The sequence below is a fragment of the Polyergus mexicanus genome, unplaced genomic scaffold (genome assembly GCF_030449975.1).
Source record: "Polyergus mexicanus isolate NDT 795.1 unplaced genomic scaffold, iyPolMexi1.0 SCAF_13, whole genome shotgun sequence".
In the NCBI taxonomy this organism is placed as follows: domain Eukaryota; kingdom Metazoa; phylum Arthropoda; class Insecta; order Hymenoptera; family Formicidae; genus Polyergus; species Polyergus mexicanus.
In genome coordinates this window covers 3271360-3291424 of record NW_027223333.1, presented here as the reverse complement: position 1 = coordinate 3291424, position 20065 = coordinate 3271360, and the positions used below count along the sequence as shown (strand labels likewise).

Genomic DNA, 20065 nt, shown 5'->3' with positions numbered 1-20065 from the left:
TACACAACAAAATGATTACCTTTTCTTTAGTTCTTACTCTTATGCTTCTTACTCAGTTGATTAAAAACTATTCCCTTTGAGAATCAAAAAGTCAATCACCAGCCAAGATTTATACACGTGTTCCTTTTTTGTCTACTTTATTAACACATCTCACAGTTTTCTCAATTTTAAAATCACAATTTAAAAGCAAAATTACAATATATATTAGAGACATATAAATATCCATAGAATAATATCCATAGAATTATAAATTATAGAATATAATTATAGATTCTTAATTTTTAATAAGTGTGAAAAAATCTACAGGTTCATAAATCTACAGAATTCTAAAACTGCAGATCTGATAAAAAGAGTTAAACAATTATAACTTCATTGATAACTTCACTCATACAAACAAATTATGTATATAGAATCAACAATATTCAATAATCAATTTATATAATATATATACATATAGTATTGTAGCATTGAGTTAGTGTACGAATACATTCTTCACTTTGAAGCCGATTTTTAGTTATTCAACATTTTTAGTTAATCTAAAATTTGTTTATACACTATATTTTTCATTAATATTAAAATTTTTGATAAATATTCATAAAAAGTTATATCCTTGACCAATCACTTTAAAAAGTTGAACATTTATGTTGAATCGCATAGTTATATAATATAGATCTTGTTTCATATATTTAGTGAATTTATAAATTTTAATTTTTTTAATTTGTTGATAATAATGTAACAACCATACTCAAGACGAGAAATAGGGCATACAAATATAAAAAATGTCATAAAAAAAACACAATAACGAATAAAATCAAGAATAAAAATAGAATACTTTAAAGTAATATATCATAGAAACCAGAAATATCCGCTACACGTGATTCAAAGTGTACGTGTTACCGAGTATTTTACCTTGTATAATATACATATATGTATGTATGCTATGTATAAAATCGGTGAGATATAACTTTTTATGCACATTTATCAACTTTTTAATTGTTAAAATTAAAAAATATATTAACACAAAATTAAGCTTTCACAAAATTGAAGGTTTCAGATTTTACTTTAATTATGCAGGAATAAGATTTTGCTATCTAATTGTATTTTATGAAGGTTAATTGAAGCGAAAAACTCTTCAGTCGTTTATAATTCAACAATTATCTATGCATTTATATACTTTTTAAAAACATACTTCTTAACTTTTATACTTTTTTCATAAATTTTTTATATCAAAAAACAATAGAAAAACTATCATCAATAATTATCGTGAAATTAAAATATCAAAACAAATGTAATTCAAGTTAAGCTTTTTTTGTAAAATATTATATCATAAAATTTTTAAATATGACATTATATCAGTATATCACGAAATTATGCATTTGTCTTTCTTCGAATGACTACTATAAGAAATAGATTTTATGGGTTCCTCGGGCTTATTTGGTAAACGTCGATTTGTAGAATAATGAGTGTCTTTAATCGATGGTATACCTGTACTTTGATTTGGTAACATTACATCTGCGATATTTCGATTTTCTGCTATAGTTATATTCATGCTATCCTTTTTAATTTCGTTGTCTAAGTTGGAAATATTCGTTATGTTCTCATTTTGTATCTTTTCGATATTTGGTTTCGGGAGTCTATGAATATTCTTGATATCGTGGCTTTGGATATTTGAAACATCCTGATGATAAATTTTCGGGATATTATTAATATCTTGACTCTGTAATGTTGCGACATCTTTTATATCCTTGGCTTTAATTTCTGAAAGCTTCTCAGTATCCTGACTTTGGATGTTAGAAACATCATTCTGATTGTATAATTTTGCAATATTGTCCACAGTTTGATTTTGTAATTTCAATAAATCTTCGACATCCTGATGTTGACTTGAAGAGTTTAAACTTCTTTTTGCAGACTTTTTTCTTATCGGGATTTCAGGCATAGTTTGTAGTTTCGATATATCCTCGACATCCTGATTTCGATATGAAGGTTTCAAACTTCTTTTCGCAGACTTTTTTCTTACCGGGATTTCAGGCGGAGAAAGTTTCGTGTCAAAAATTGTGAATAAATTAGGAATTGCCATTGCATTATTTTGAGAAAAATTAATATCATTGGAGAAACTTTCTCGTTTTAATCTTTTAGGAACTTCTCGGATGCAATTTTGTATTGAATTATCATTCGCAACCTTCATATCTATAATGTGGACAGCTGCATCCATTACTTTGTCGACAATTGCAACTTTTGCGGCAGATACATCTTCATATATTGTATCTCTTAATTCAGGCAATGATTTTGAATTAGCTCTAATGTTTTTACAAAAAAACCGCGATGCACTCTTATTTAAAATCATATCACTTTTATGTATCATATTATGTTTTATAACTTTACCTCTATTATTTTTTAACAATAAAGGAGCAATTAACTTTGTATTAATATGCGTATTATTTTTATATAATTCCGAATTTTTATCCAGAATATTTATTCGATTTTTTATATCTTTGTTATTATTGTCCAGAACATTTCTGTCTAAAAATATTAAATTTTCTTTCTTTTCTTCATTTGCTCTATTATTTAAAACACTGTTCTCTAAATCAATATTAATTACATCTTCTTTTTTAATTGTATTATTATTTATCATGTTGTTATTTAAATTCACATTAACTTCTTTTTCTTTATGTATGCTATTTATATCATCCTTCAGAATATCGTCTATTGTATTAATTTTTTCGATTTTCTTCATATTCGTAATAACACTCTGATCATTTTCTATATCTGTATGCGAAATGGTTTCTAAGTCTATAGCTGAATATGAGACATCTCTATTGTGATCCTCTAATTTAGGAACATTATGATTCGATGTCATGCGATCAACATAATGAATATCAATATCATTTATATGAGGATGCAATTCGACAAGATCATCATATATTAAGTCTAAATTGTCATATGCTGTTTCTCTTTTGTCATTACATATTTCAAATACCGATAAATGGGATTGAGAGGCCACCCCATTATCTTCTATACATGCAATTCCATTCTGTATTTCGATTTGATTAAATTGTCGATCAATCGTGTTAATTGTTTTGTCGCTTATATCCTCGATATCAATTTCCAAGTTTCGCTGTTCATCTTGTTTAATAGTGACTTCAGTTGTATTGGAAACTTCATATTTGTCACAATTATTTGAAGAATTGGTCTTATTAAAGTACTTTAACATTTTCTCTGCATTTATCTTGCCAGATAATCTGGGTTTAATATCTAACTTTACCATTTCTATTTTAAATGTTTCTTCAGCTTCCTCGTTTCGTGCCGATTGACATTTCGAAACCACCTTCTTATTCTCGGTGAAATATTTACTCATTTTCAACCGAGCGTTCTCGGTCGATAATGGTCGAAGTCCATTTCCTATAGTTTTGTTCCTTGCCTTTCGTTGTTGTAAGTCGCGTTTCAGTTTATCAAATGCGCTATCACAATCCGGAATATAATGCGATTCCTGAGGAACCAATAATTTCGAGGTTTCTAAAGATAGTTCTTCAAGCTGTATCTCTTGCGTTGGAGATGGCGACGTTACTGTCACTGTTGGGTATACTGATTTTTGTAATACGCTCGCAGCAATCATTGGTGTTACTGCATCTAGGTCAATTTTTTCGTCAGCAACATCGCTCATGTGAATATTATTACTATCATCGATATCGATGATATTCTTATTTTTGTCAATAAAATCGCTATCTTTATTTTGATTAATAGAACAGATATTTTCGAGATGTTTATGTATCCCTACTTCTTCAGATAAATTAAATTTCGCGTATTCCACTAGGTCATCTAAATGACTGCTGCTGGTTGAATTGTTATACGCTATCTCAATCGATCGATACGTCTCTGACAATGAAGAAGATGGATAGTTTCTACTTCTATTCAAAGACGAAGCGATCACACCCGGCAAATCATCAACATTTAGAATAGTTTCGTTATCAGAAACCTTGAGATCCTTGCTTACTTCAGTGCAAGGTATAGCATCCGCAAGTGTAATTTTCGCAACTTGTTTCAAACCAGTTTCATCATTTTGTGCAAAATCTTCTTTCAAGTTATTTATAGAAAGATCCAACGAATTTTTAATTAAATCATTTAAATTAGAATCATTGACATTTATACTTAAATCAATAGGGTTTGACTTAAAATTTCTCATATCAACATTAACAATACCATTTTGCAAACAATTGCTATTGAGTCTATTATCTGAACCATTTAAATCTAATTGAACGTTTTCATCCACAAAACTTTCGTATTCGGAGCTGTAGTTTTCTTTGTCCAATTGATTGTTACCAAGAATATTTGTACAAAAGATTAAAGATCTGTTCGGATTCGAGATACTATCGTCAGCATTGGTCGATATAGGAAAAAGCATTGAATTGGTTACGCAAATTACACTTTCAGAAGTTTGTGCAATAACATTGAAAGATGTACCATTTTTATCGGCGGAAGTCATAATGTCCTGATCATTTGTACTTAAAGCTATTTCACCAGAAGTTAATGCAACCTCGTTGAAAGATTCTAGCAATTCTTCGAGATTGTTTCTGTCGAATAATGATTCACTACCATTCGCATTCATGTTGGATACCGAGGGTATTGTTACTTTAGATTCAAAAGAAATGAGTGATTCTTGAGCTATAGTAGGATCTACAGATCCTTGAGAATGTTTCACCTCTGTTTCCGAGCCAGTGTCAGTATCGGAATTGCGTGGTGGCACCTTCAGCCATACTTCTTGCTTTCGGAGTTCTCGAGCGCGTATGTCCTCCTCATCTTCAGTCGCAGTCCCACTTTCATCATCTAATAGAAAAATCAAGTTATATAATATGTATTATAAAATTTAAAAAAATAAAATTTGAAATTAGATTATATCTCTTGTAATATGATGGTGTATGAATATAAAACTTATAAAACTGCACAATACAATGAGATAAATATGATACCAAGAAATGATGAGAAAACTAGAAGTTCTAAGATTATCTATCGATTCTGAATCGATTAAATGATACCTTCACTAGTGTATTCGTCACTAGAATCTTCATATTCGTTGCTACCAGTATCCGATTGGCCGATTGTAGCATGTGGATAAGAATAGCGCAATGTCCAATTTTTAGCCAATTCGAGAGTTCCTTCGGTTGTTAACGGCTGGTCTATAGCTTCCTCAAATATTTCATCCTCTTCATCAGAATCACTGTGTATCAAAATTAAACATTAACATTAAAATATTGTAGAGCTATATAATACAAAGAATATTGCATACTTAATGCATATAATATATAACTTGCCTCATATCAGAAATATCATCACTAGACCCCATTTCTGCAGTAGAAACACCAAAATTTCTATCTGTCCATTCGTCTTCGTCCATTTGACTATGAGCTTCCTCAGGATCTGATATTTCTGCTAGATTTTCAAATTCAATTCTCTCTGGAGTTTGACCACGATCAAGGAGATCGAGTCCAACAATGCCTTCCAATGGTGTTTTAGTCTAATGTAGACATGTATATATGTATGCTCATTAGAATATATCATTTTTAAGTAGACTTAGATTTTAAAATTTTTTTAGAAAGTACTGCTTTTTTCAGGACTTTTTGTGTTTACAAGTATATTTTGATGCATTTTTGTTATGTCATTATAAAAAATTATACAATATTATACCTTTTCTGGTGTTTTCAATGTAATCTCAGCATTGAATACATTTTCTTTATTCACCAAATTAATTCTCTTCTTTTCTGCTCTAGTCTTCATTGTTCCTGATAATCCAAAATGTTGAGTACAATAAAAGCGTCCTCCATTTTTTTCCCGATCAAACGTGTGATTTCCTATGGAAGATAAAACAAAAAAATACCACAATTATTACCAATAATATAAAATTACTAAAACATAATAAAAATATGTATTATATCTTTTATTTAATACTTTTTTGTTGCATTAAGTTACATTATATCAAAATATGTATATAGGGTGAGGCATCTAAGACAGGCCACTCAAATAACTCTCACAATTTTGGAGATAGGAGAAAATGTTTGAAATAAAAGTTGTATGGTATCGAGGGGGAGATCTTGTAGAAGTGAACTTTTTTTTTTTTTAGGTGGAGGCACTTAGGAGATTTGAAGATCATCTTCATTTTTTTAAATGAAACCACCCTGATTTTTTTATACAAATCGATTCCTCGCAATATTTGGCCATCTTACCCTTATAATTTTTTGTGCCAAATATTGCGAGAAATCGATTTATATAAAAAGTTAGGACGGTTCCATTTAAAAAAATGAAGATGATCTTCAAATCTCCTAAGCGCCTCCAGCTAAAAAAAATTGTTCACTTCCATAAGATTTCCCCCTCGATACCATACAACTTTTATTTCAAACATTTTTTCCTATCTCTAAAACTGTAGGAATTATTCGGGTGGCCTGTCTTAGATCATCCCTTAGCCTCACCCTATATACATATTTTGATATAATGTAACTTAATGCAACAAAAAAGTATTAAATAAAAGATATAATAAGTAAAAAAGTAAAGTAAAAAAATAATAATGTGCTACAAAATATTTATTACTTTTCGTAATATTTATGTTAAACTTTACAAGGCATTGCTATTTGTATGTATATAATGTATATATAATAGTACTAGTTTCACAACCTTTACTCATGTTAGATTCTCTTTAACAAAAGGTGAACAACTAATCCATCTTCATTAATTTGTGACTTGCCCACTTTTGACTGAAGAAAACTTGAAAATAAAAATCGAAATTATATATAGTACCATTATAGAGAACGATATAAATATTAAGAAAGATGTATAGTAAATATTTTGTAGTTTTATTTATATCGATATTCAGCAGTTTGTATTGGCCTCGGTACATCAATAAAATAATTGTATAAACTTGTTCTCCTAGATTTTTCTAATCAAGACATTACAAAGAAAGAGACGAATATTACCTATCCTTAATGAGGTGGAGCAATATTCGCATCGAAAACAACCGCGATGAAAGAATTTGCCTTCCGCGCTAAGCCTTTCCATTAAATAGACCCTTTTATTACAAAAATGGCACATCTCCGAACTTCCTTGCACTGGTAACACGATGGTGGATTTAGTATTCTACACAAATAAAATTTGTATAATCTAGTATAATAATTATTAATGCTATACTTTTCAATGTAAAAAATTATTAAAGCTATAAGCAAGATTTTTTAACAAAGTTTTGATAGAAGTTTTTATATTATTATTATCATAATATCCAATTACACATGCACATATAGCCCATACATGCACATATAGCCCACATGCTTATATATAGAATGCATATTTTAAACCAGTAAAATATCTCATACACAATAAAATTTTATGAAAAATTTTTCAAAAGACTAAAGTTATATAAAAAATCTCAAATGCGAGCATCTTTTATTTTTTACATACCTGATTACTTTTAAAGTTATTTCTATAAGTTTTTAAAATAAAGATCTATATTTTTTATTGCAAAATTTTATTCTAAGTGTTAATATTTATAATTTTCGTAGACAAAATTTTTTGTTTGATATTTCAGAAATATTTATCATCATCAATAACAACAATAATAATAATAATAATAATAATAATAATAATAATAATAATAATATATATGTATATATAATTATTACATTAAATTTTTTTAAAGCGAATAAAGAGATATTACTATCATAAAAATATACATGCATAAATAAGAGATCAAACCGAATCAAACCCACTGCGTTTATATCATTGATTTTAGATAAAGCTAAAAGCGAGAGTAATGCTTATTTATGCATGTATATTTTTATGATAATAATATCTCTCTTTATTCGCTTTTAAAAAATTTAATGTAATAATTATATATATATATATATATTATTATTATTACATATATATATATATATATATACATATATACATTATATGTAGTGGATTTCATCTCTTATTTATGTATGTATATTTATATTTTCATGATAATAATATCCCTTTATCTGTTTTTAAAAAATTTAATGTAATAAATCTTCTCGAAAATGTTCTCTTCTATGTCAATATATAATTAAATTCTTTGTTAAAATTGAAGAACTGTAAATTAGAATGTACTTGATATTTGCACAACTATTGGTAAAAAAAATTTACTTTCCTCAGTTTCTACTGTTATTGATTCTTATCTATAAATAATTCTGTACAAAAAAATCTCATTAAAAAAACAGAAGTTTATCGTATCACTTTTTCACCCGCGGATAATAGTCAATCTTTCCGTAATCCCTCATTTTGCGAGAATTGTAATTTATGTATTGACGAAAATATTATACTAAATATATACTAAAAATAGAAAAAATATTTTTATATGATTGTATACACACATTTAATTTCTTATAGACAAGTAGAAAAGACTATCACATAAGTGTATAAATACAGATATATATGCATATATCAAAATCGGATCGTCGTATCGGATTCTAGATAAACTGAAAGCAGGAATGATTATTTTGAATTGCATATACACATGCATATGTATGCATGTACACGCACAATTTATAATTATTAATAATTTTTATTTGTTCTGTATTAATTTATTACTATTTATAGATATCTCCGAAAAAAAATATCTCTGATATACAATATCTTTTACGAAAATTTTAGATATTAAAATGTAATAACATAGGAAAAATTCTACAATAAAAAATATAGGTTTCTATTTAAAAAATAAAATTAACTAATTAATCATCAAAATTAATCATCATCTATGGAAAAAAATAATAATATCAAAAGTTATCTCTTGACACTCTCTAACTTTCTATCTAAAAAAAGTTTTCATAAACTTCAATATGCTTCAATTGTTTTGAGATATTTGACTAGTTTATTTAAAACAGATTCATTTTGTATATAACATTCATTAATTTCAACAATTCTAATTATAATTTATAATCTGTCATAATATTTGAGACATGATATATGCATCAATCTTAGATGTTATTTTGCAAAAAATTCATATTTATAAGAGAATAAATATTTTTATATAGTTGAAAGAAGTATATTCTAAATATTTCTTTAAAAATACAAGCTTATTCATCTGCGTCTTTCTTAAAAGATTTCGTAAAATAATAATAATTAATAATATAATTTGTTTTATAAGCTGATCAATATATACATAAAATACAATAGACACCTGTACACCAAAAAATACAAATTCTAATTTTGCATTGACCATTTTCCTATGGAGATCGTAAAGATTTACCGATTTCAGCAGCTTGGGTTCCGTATCCTGACTTTTATTCGAAAATTGTTCAGCCATGGCTGAAACTTTATTGTGTCCGAGCGCGCTACCCTCTCGGATCTTCTTGCCTATATTCTTCAGGGTATTGTCTATGTCAGCGTACTTACTGTAGGTGTCTCTTTGATCGTTGCCCCGCTTCTCCATCTTGATCTGCCGAGCTAAAAACTGAATGAAACATATACACATCTAAAAAAAGTGCGAGAACGTCAGTGTTATTGCGCGTTTCTTTGCCAACCTGCTCGCGACTCCACTTTGGCACTCTCTCTACACGATCGTGACGAATGCCACGGCCCATCTTGTTCTCTTCGATCTTTTTTTCGATCTCTTTCACGTTCCAATCTGTCTTCTCGATTTTACCTACGTGCACACAAAAATATCTTATTATTCGACCTAACATGACATGATCTGGCCTAATATATAAATAAATAAATTTTAATAAAATATATAAAAGTCAATCTCTTTTGATCAAAAATATTTCAAAACTATATCAGCTTCTCTTTCTTTCTTTTTTTTTTAATTTTTTCTTTCTTCAATTCTGTCACATACAGTATCCTCCAAAAATCCAGCAACGTTGAAATATCTCGAAAACAACCAACTATAATAAAAATGTAAGAAACAAAATTGTAAAGCTTAAAAAATCTATCTAAAAATTTAAATTTTTTTATCAGAAAGGTTTTATTTATATATCACTTTCAAAAAATAAGAGTTCCTGTTTAAAAAATTTAACTTGACCTCTATATAATCATAAAGACTTTATCCAAAGTTAAACTGTTATCACTTTTAAATAGATTTTTTAAGTCTTACAAGTTTGCTTCTTACATATTTTTTACATATGTTGATTGTTTTCGAGATATTTTAACATTATCGAACTTTTGGAGAACCTTATATAATTGTAAATGCAAAAAAATTTTATTAAAGTCAGATAAATAAAATATTAAAAATATGTATACAAACCGATAGCACGTAAGAGATCTCTAGGTTTTTTCTCCGAAGACGTTGTCCCTTTTAATTTATCTTCAAAATCTTTTATTCTTCCCGAAAATTCTTCGTCTACATTACCTCTTTCGTAACCAATGTGTATCTTAGGTTGTCTGTCCTAGGAATAATTGATAAATTAATAATCTTTTACAAGCGAACGAAGATCACAGGGAATATCACAAACAGTGCTAGTAAGTATCGCCAATATTTCATGAAGAGCAATTTTAATATAAATATATACAGGCTTTCTCAGAAAATCCATATAAAATAATTATAAAACAGTGTTTTCCAATAAATTTAAAAATTAGAACTTTTACATCGAATTTCTTTTTATTATCGAAACTTGGATTATCAAATGTTTGGAAATTAAAAGAAATTTCTGGAAAATTAAGTAAAATAAATTTTAACAGGATTAATAGATAATATTTAACTCAAACAAATTAAGCCGAATAGTAATTAATCCTATTTTTAAGGTTTAATATATAAAAATAAGATATTTAATAAAATTTAAAAAAAATGTAAGCAAAATAGAAATTAATATTTTACGCAAAAATATGAATGTACGAATTTTTTCTAGTTGATTTATGCCATTTAGATATAAAATATATTATTAAAAACTATAAATCTATATGTATGTGTGTAACAATGTACGTGTTTAAAAAAATATCGACTTGACACAAGATATCAAAAATTAAAAAAAAAGGCATTAAGTATATTTTTCTTTCTACTTAAAATCATTTTTTAGAAAAATAAAATTTGTCCAGTCATAATAAGTTGTAAAAAAAAAAAAAAAAAAAAAAAAAAAAAAAAAAAAAAAAAAAGAAATCTAAGAAAATCAAATATGTTAAAAATTATTCTTTTCGCTGATGGGCGGCAAGTCATGTCAAGAATAAAATTCAGACATGAAAAGATGTCTAACACAGGCTTAGCATACCCGTTTCCGGGATAATATAATTCATACACAATCAGACATATATTAATTCCCAAACATATTATTAATCCACGAAAAATACGTTAGGATTGAACGATGATGATGATGATAACGATTTCCTGAATAGAAATTTTTACATTAAGAATTTGTATCATATTTCTCTTATTTATAGCATACATAGAACAATAATAACAATACTTCCTTAGGACAATTGGAACCCAAACTATCGATTAAGATGATTAAAAACTTAATCAGCCCAGCCGTTCCTAAGATCCGATAATCTTACGATAAAATACTCGCAATATTGAACAGTTCGTCTCGCTGTTGCTGCGAGACATTACGAGTGTCTCTTGATTATAATTGTTAATAATTAGAGACAAATTTATTAACATTTATCACAAGATTATTAGAAATCAGTCAAAACTTAAAAAAATAGTTATGTTATTAACTTTTAAAAATAATTTCCACAAAAATAAAACCTTATATGAAAAATTTATTCTATATTTCCGACATATTTTTTTTTTTTTTCATGTAATATTATTAATTATTATCTTCCCGATTGTACCATCAATTACAGAATACTTTGTATATAGAGTTTCTAGGATCGTAATTATTTCAATAAAAAAATTTAATAGCTTTATTCAAATAGTTTAAGCACTGCAGGCATGCACGTAATATATATGTTGAATTAGTGATATTAATTAAATTAGACATGTAATCTATTATTTTTTTAAAGTATAATCATAGATTTCCTAATTATTTTGAAATTAGATGCATTCTTATCTCAAACTCTAATTTTTTAAACTCAAAAATAAAACTAATGCAATTAAAATTAATTAATATTTATTAAACTAAAGTAAAAAAGAAGCATTAGTTTTATTTTTGAGTTTAAAAAATTGCATTAGTTTTATTTTTGAGTTTAAAAAATTAGAGTTTGAGATAAGAATGCATCTAATTTATATATATATATATATAAATTATTTTTTATTTGGTAGTATTTTTTCTTTTCACATAGATAATGACTATGTTTACATATCATTCCTAATCGGGTTTAATAACATCCGTAGTTCTAAGACTGGCCAATCACAGTCATTCCATTCTTCAGAGGAATATGTGATTAGCCAGTTTCACAACTACGGATGTTATTAAACCCTATTAAGGGTATCATGTAACAGAGCTCATTGATCTTATAAGTGCGATAATAACGAAATACGATTATGAATAAAGTGATTCTTCATACAAAAATGAGTTGAAAAAACCTAGGTTTTATTACTTCAAAAATTTTATTAAGCTTCATATTATAATCAAAATTAATTAATGGCATACACAATTAATCTTTTTCAAACAAGTTTAATTAGTTAATAATAGCTATTCTATCATGCCAAGCATCTTTTAGAAACAATAACTTTGTTATCTGCAGTATTGAAAGACACAGATTTCTCATTGATGAATAAGAAAAAAACATTCATCTGCACTCATGATCAGTCTCTAGCTTACTGGGTAGAGTATTTTCTGTTCTAGATCTTTTACTCTGTCCTTGAAATCTGGTGCAGTTTGACGGTATAAGAAAATCGAATAATCCTCAAACGGCCCGTCTTTTTCGTGTTTTGCATTGGATTGTAGCATTTGCATGCTTTTGTAGAATTGTTGCGTCGCCATCTTGCGCAAGTATTGCCGCCTCTTCATGCGCTCGGTTCGATGCTTTTCGATCTCATCGAGTCTTTTCTGTCTCTCATCCTTTATTGCGAGTTTAGAATTGTCATTAGCCATAAATTGACCAATTGTAAATCGTAAATGCTAATATTTTTTTTACAGTAAAGCACATTATTACATTCTAAATACTGTAAGACAGCATAAAGCAGAGACGAAATGATTCATAATTTCTTAAACTATTTAAGGACCCAGTCTATTTTAGAGTGTTAACAAAATCGATTCTTTTTACATTTTCTACATGTAGGGGCTCATATTAACTAAAAAAAGCAAAATATCCAAGACTTAAAAATATTGATGTACTATTTAAACATCAATAAAAACATATGTAAAATGACAAAATGATCAATTTCTAATATCCTTCAAGAAAAAAAGAAAAAGAAAGAATCCTAAAAATTATGAATTTTTCATACTATTAGAGTAGTCTGGGCCCTTGAAAAAACAAAATTTTATATGCAGAATGCAAGATTAAAGAAAAATAAAAAATTATAAGAATATAAACATAAAAAAAATTAAATGGAAAAGAATATAAAATAAATGAACCTACAAAATATTTCTGTTTATTGTAAAATATTGCTAGCTTAATTTTAAATTTGATATCTACAACGATCAATTATATTATTACTGTATTTAGCTAGTATTTAGCCAGCAATTTTCGCATATATCAATAATAGATAGATAGTAATTTTTTGTTGTTGTGTGATCTCTCTTCTAATTGTAAGAGACAAATCAAGAAATTGTGATAACAATTATATGAAAACGTAAGATCGTATAAAAAATGACATAACTAACAGTCTGTACATGTTCCCACTTATGCTGGATTATGCGTATTCAGTATATGTCTAATTTCTTCTGTAGTAGGATAAAGATAAATCCAACAAATGCGATTAATAATGATATGAATATCCGGCGGCATCTAACAGCATCGATTTTCGGCCATTGTGACTATATAAGATTCAAGTATTTTAATTATATGAGAAGTAAATTATTATACGTGTATAGTTTTTTAATAAAAAAATTCTTTTTTAAATTTAAATATTTTTTATTCTATTTATTCTATTGTATTTTTGCAAAATATCCTTAAAACAAGGCGAGAAAAAATGGGCTTATATGATTATGTAAGATCATATATGGCCGCATATGATCTTATATTCATTTTTTCTCGGGAAATTAAATTGTTTTTTTAGTAAATCAGAATTTTTTAATAATTTTTATTTTTTTTTCTATTATTTTTAAATTTTTCTAAACAAATATACATATATATATATATATATTATCTTTAGAGAAACAAATTGTCTTTATATCCTACAAAAGATTGAGTTTTGTTTTAACAAATAAAGTTTTTTAGTGAAATATGTTTATATATACAGAGTGTAACAGAGCGCCCGTATCAGCAGTTTTTTGAGGAAACAATGCATTTTCATGAAAAAGTTTCACGCAAAAGTTGTAAAGCTCTAAATGGTGCATTATGGTATATAAACTATGAAATATCTCATAAAATTATTTATTTTGCAATAATGTTAACTTAATATTTTAAGCTCAAAAAATGAGAGATATCAATTGGTGTAAAGAAAATAAAACAAGATTGACATTGAGATCTCCGAAGCGCCTCCACCCAAGGTCAAACTAATGGCACCATCTTATGACCCCCTTAGAACCGAACAACTTTTGTCTGAAACATTTCTTTCTATCTTGCTTTATTTTTTAGATATTTAGGTGTCTCAATATAAATGCCCCACTCTGTATATAATTAGATCGTAACACAACACATAATTTGCCCCCCTCTCCTGCATTATAAAAAAATATTTCAAAATATATAGGATACTGCATAATTTCTTGTATATTTACATTAAATATTCGTAATTAGATTTATTGCAATTTAGATTTTTAGAAAAATATTCTGTAATCTGATTATGTGTACAAAAACTTCCATATATATATTTTATTCTTATATTTGCAATATTTATTATATATATTTTATCCAATTGAAACAATGCATTAATGATACTATACGCTTCTATATAGCTCGTAATAAACCATATGGAAAAGATAAATAGTGTAAGAAAATACGCGCTAAATCCAAACGAACAAATATCATTAATGCATTCGTTTATCTTATTGTTAAATAGAGCCATTACTCGTCGTAAACTGCAGAAAAAAAGAAAAAGAAAACAAAATTTATTTCACTTACCATTGTCGCACTCATTTTCTCGGTACTGCGTCTCTTTCGAGAACGCCGACTGGTGGTGTTGTCTTTTTTATCCATGTGAGATTGTACATTTTCATTAGCGTACCGCGAACGCGAGTGCCTCTTCATAGCCTTTTCCTCAGGTATCAATTGTTTCAGTTGTTTTGGATGTGCACTGCACTCCTCTGTTTCTGGTTCCTATTACAATAAAAACGTTGCTTAAATCCGTGATTATACATATACCTTATATAAGTATTTTTTAAGAAAATAATAATTTTTAGACGTATTAACAAAAAAGGATATATAATTTTAAACGAAGATAGAGATTAAAAATCCGTAATTAAAAATTTAACGAATTATTGTTACATTCTCGTAAACTATAAGTTAGAAATGAGATGATTGAGATTGAAAATATTAGATCTTCCTGATTTCATTACTTTTCCTATTTATACTTTTATACTGTAATTTGAGAGCAGGTTATCATGTTTTGAGATTTGTAGGAAGGTTTAGGGAATAGGCAGAGATTTTTCATTTTTAAAGTAACTTACTAATTTTGGATGCTTGATATATGGAATATCGCCTCTGAAAGCTTCATATATTTGTGTTAGATAAGAGAACATAGTAAGTGTATCAGGAACATCACATTGAGCCATTTCTTCTCCTGTCATTATCTGTAAGTATAATTATTTTTAATTCTTTTCAATTCTAAGTAATCAAAAAATATTATACAGATAATTTCTAAACAATATTACACAGTAATTTATATTAGTGTTGTCAATATAATCTCGGTAACCTAATTTATATAACTCAATAATATTGTGTTTACTATCTAAAATAAAAATATTTATCGACAATTCATTTGTAAACAATGTAACTTATATTTTTCCTCTATTTATTATTCTGTTTAAAAATTACAGAACATATTATATAATTTATACCTCAGAATAATAATTGAATATATATAAAAGGGAGAAAAATGTATATACATAATTGATATTAGAGCAAACAGATAAAAATGTAGCATGCTTACCGGCGGTATATTCAATTCCTTTTCCAATATATCGAAGGCGAGTTGATTATTCTTTACTATATCTTCCGCGTTTAAGCTATAAAAGTTTATTAGATCTGGACGGTATCTATGAATGATTGCACAAATAGCTAAACCGTCTTTGAAGGAGGCACCCATATCTTCAATGTGAACTTTATCATACAGTGCAACTTGTTTTTGTAGCCAACGAAGCAATGTGTCTGGATGAATCTGAGCCTCTATTCTCAGATCTATATAAAAAATATTTTATCTCTTTTTATGCTCACATTTCAAAAATAATTAAAATATATTATTTTTGAATTATATTGTTGTGTATGTATATGCGTGATTTATATATATAAGAAGTAAATATCTCTACTAATATTAGAGATTTTCAGAATATTAAATTTTTAAATACAAAGTTTGATAAAAAATATAGAAAAACAACATAAAAAATGGAAACTACTACTATTATATAATTAATGAGAAAAATTGATATCAAAATTACATCCATCTTATTTAATATCTAAAGTAAATTGATAAACATTGTATATTTTTACTTTATTTTTTTTTTTTAATAATTTCTTGGGGATCTAACAGCTTCATATTTTTTTTTTTTAACTTTCTTTTACTTTTAATTAAACTTATCATTTTTTTATTATATTTATAATCAAAATGCAAGAATGCATATTCTTTTGTATGGATCAAGAATTGATAAATATAACTTTTACTGGATCAAATATTGATAAAAGTCCCAATGACAGTATAAGAATTATATTTTTAAATTTAGAATATATTTTCCAATTCTTATGGTTAATCCTTTTAAAATTTTCTATTAAAATTCATATTATATACATGCTATATACATAAAACAAAACATTAGCATTTAAGAAAATTAATAGTTTTTGTTTTTACTTATATTTATTAAGTATTATTTTTGTCAAATCTATTTCATTCAGATTCTCATAAATAGTTTAATTTGTCTTAGTATATTGCATGTACATCTGCTATTTGCTCCTTGAACTTGTCTATTTATTTATACGTTTATTTTATTTAAAAAAAAAATTATATTAGGGATTAAATCACTTGGAAGCTTGAACACACATTAAGAATGACAAAGTCTAATCTTTTAAGATAATTACAATGTAATTCAAGAATCTTATAAAACTAATTAAACTTACCGCGTCGCCTTCGTTTCTTTGGAACATCGATCTCGGACTGTACCACAGGTTGTTTGATGCTTTCTGGGTCATCTGTGTCTAGAAGACTACATACTTGTATCGGGATCACGGAACGTATATTAAGATTTGGATACCTTCAAAAATAAAATAATTAATTAGTTTCATTATTATTAAATGTTATATTTGGCATAAGACAAAGAAAGAAAAACTTGGCAAAATTTTTTTTTTTTTTTAATTCATATCATTTTTGTCACAATAATATTCTAAAATTCGCTTGATAACCACTTGATGCGCCACTTTTTCCATCATACTAGCTATTTAATGTCTAATTGACTCATTGTATGAATTCAATAGAATTGTAGTTGATATCTTACCTCGTGTGAGGATCAAGGGTGTACGCGGCGTAATCTCTATTCAAATTCTCCGGTGTCGTCTGTCCCAACAATCTATATATCGATTCGCGCTCGGCGATTACTTCCAATGGTGAAAACAAAGCGCCCCAACCCTTGATTGCCCAACCAGCATCCAGAGAGCTCAAGAATCCTCTCGCGCAACCAGAGCCAGTAGGCCAAAATGGCTACAATCATTGCTTTAGTTTTTCATTGAAAACCAAATAAAATAAGAAATGCTAAAGTATATGAAAAAATACGGAAATATGCTAAAAAAAGTGAAAAAATATCAAAAGCATTGGAAAGATTCATAGAGTAAATTGAAATGATTTGAGATAAAGAATGATTTGAAATAAAAAGTTTTTAATAAAATTTTGTTTAATTTCACAGATGTTGTTATTTTCATATAGAAATTTTTTAAAATAACGCATTTATGCACAAAATATTTTATTTTTTATATAAACATTATAGCATTTTATATATGTATAATATTATACAGGATATCCAAAAACTCATGGATTTAATTTGAATGACATAAAATATAAACTCAAATGGAGACAAAAATTCTCAAAAAGCTCAAAAATACCAAAATATCGAAACTATATTAGTTTTTAAATAAGAAACGTTAAGATCAATCAAATGATGTAATATATTTATTATTATTTCTCTCAATAGAATAGCAATGTACTGAAATTCTTGTTTTTAATAACTAGTTTTTTTTGTTATATATATGTCATAGCCAGGTTACATAATTCGTCGTTTTATAAAATGTCTAGGCATTTTATAAAGTACGGCCACACTCGATTCATTTCAGTCATTTTATGAAAGGCGCGTTTTTACTGATCTTACTTTATGTTACATTTGATAAAATAATCATAATAAATTATGTTTTTTTATTTTTTTTTTCGCTTATATTTCTTTTTATTATTTGTTTTCAAACATCATTTTCGAGAATTTTATTTGTTACTTTTATAAAATCTTAATTGTAATAAATACAAGTATTCATAAATACAATAAGTAACAAATATAACAAGTGTTCATACAAGCTTTTTCTCATTTAGAAATATACATAATTATCTATTAATATTGTAACATATACATAATTACCTATTAATTTTCTATAAATTACTGTTCTACAAAAACAGTTTATGAAATAACTGAAATGAATCAGCCAGAATCTAAAACGATGTACAAATTGTTGCGTTTGACAATGTGCCGAGTCACTTGTTAGCATTTTATAAAAAGACTAAAATTCTTAAGCCTGTGGCACACGGTACGATTTTTCATACTGATTTTGTTAATTGATTCGTTGCGTGCTGTTTAGCGAAGTATTCTACGTGTTCCAATCATAAGAGTGTTATTAGTTTTGGCTTCACGTGCAGATTATCTTAGGTATTGGGTTAATATTTTAGTTATAAGATTTCTAGAGATTTCAACAAAATTCTTCAAGATTCTAAAAATCCTCTATATAATAGCCAATGATTGCTTATCTAATCAAGATACGATTCAAGATATTTATTGTGGATATATATATAACTTTTGTCTTTATATTTATTATTATTTTTTGCGTTTTTGTCATAGTATCGTCTGCAGTTAGCAACAAAACCATAGTGAAATATAGCACCAAATCTATTACCAAAAACTAGCATGCTAGCACGCACAGCAACACGCAGCACATAATATTTCAAGTTGATAGCCATTATAATTGCTAGCAAAATGTCTCGCATGCGATCTAGTACGCAAAATCGTACCGTGTGCCGCAGGCTTTAGTCAGATTGTAAAATATTTTATTTTCAACTATGATTTGAGAACGTGGCTGCACTTTATAAAATCCCTAAAGGTTTTATAAAATGACGTATTATGTAATCTGGCTATGATATATATATATATTGGATGATTGCATAAGTTCGTGCCCGATTTTCATAGATGACATTAAGTTACTGCATGGCGGAGTTCTATTGTTTTCGTGTGGTAATTGTTGCTTGTTTTATGTCAATTTAGCGTCAGATATTGTTCAGATAAGTCCATTTGTGCATAAGAGAAATCATTAAAAATGGAGAAGGAAAAGGTGCATTTGCGGCGTGTAATGCTATATGAATTTCGGAAAGGCGTGAGTGTTGGGATTGCACAAAAAAATATTCAAAGCGTTTATTTGGACCGCGCTCCTGCTCTCCGAACAGTCAAAAAGTGGTTTGGCAGATTTCGAAATGGTGATTTCAACATGGAGGATCAACCCCCGCTCTGGACGGCCTTCTGGCATTGATGATGACATTGTGCATGCCTTAGTGGAAAGAAACCCAAGGATTACAACTGAGGATATTGCTGAGACGCTGAACATCGATAATTCAACTGCTTTTCGTCATTTAAAAAAGCTT

At 27.4% G+C, this 20065-nt stretch overlaps 1 protein-coding gene across 8 annotated transcripts in view; it reads right to left on the bottom strand.

The window, feature by feature from the left end:
- The window catches only part of Mical (Molecule interacting with CasL), a 44555-nt gene that overhangs the window by 14861 nt on the left and 9629 nt on the right, over positions 1-20065 (bottom strand). For 5 of the 8 annotated variants that reach the window (XR_011447791.1, XM_070306551.1, XM_070306552.1 and 2 more), the window contains 14 exons: positions 17676-17878; positions 17302-17435; positions 16124-16371; positions 15642-15764; positions 15097-15291; positions 12693-12932; positions 10241-10382; positions 9522-9643; positions 9248-9472; positions 6960-7119; positions 5680-5843; positions 5307-5509; positions 5031-5212; positions 4697-4821 (listed from right to left, as the gene is read on the bottom strand). Coding sequence is in view for 7 of the 8 variants with exons in the window: in XM_070306551.1 (XP_070162652.1) it covers positions 4697-4821; positions 5031-5212; positions 5307-5509; positions 5680-5843; positions 6960-7119; positions 9248-9472; positions 9522-9643; positions 10241-10382; positions 12693-12932; positions 15097-15291; positions 15642-15764; positions 16124-16371; positions 17302-17435; positions 17676-17878 (2466 nt within the window). In the remaining variant the exon portion in view is untranslated. The remainder of the gene's footprint in view (positions 1-4696; positions 4822-5030; positions 5213-5306; positions 5510-5679; positions 5844-6959; positions 7120-9247; positions 9473-9521; positions 9644-10240; positions 10383-12692; positions 12933-15096; positions 15292-15641; positions 15765-16123; positions 16372-17301; positions 17436-17675; positions 17879-20065) is intronic. The other 3 variants (XM_070306555.1, XM_070306556.1, XM_070306557.1) reach the window with 3 other exon arrangements.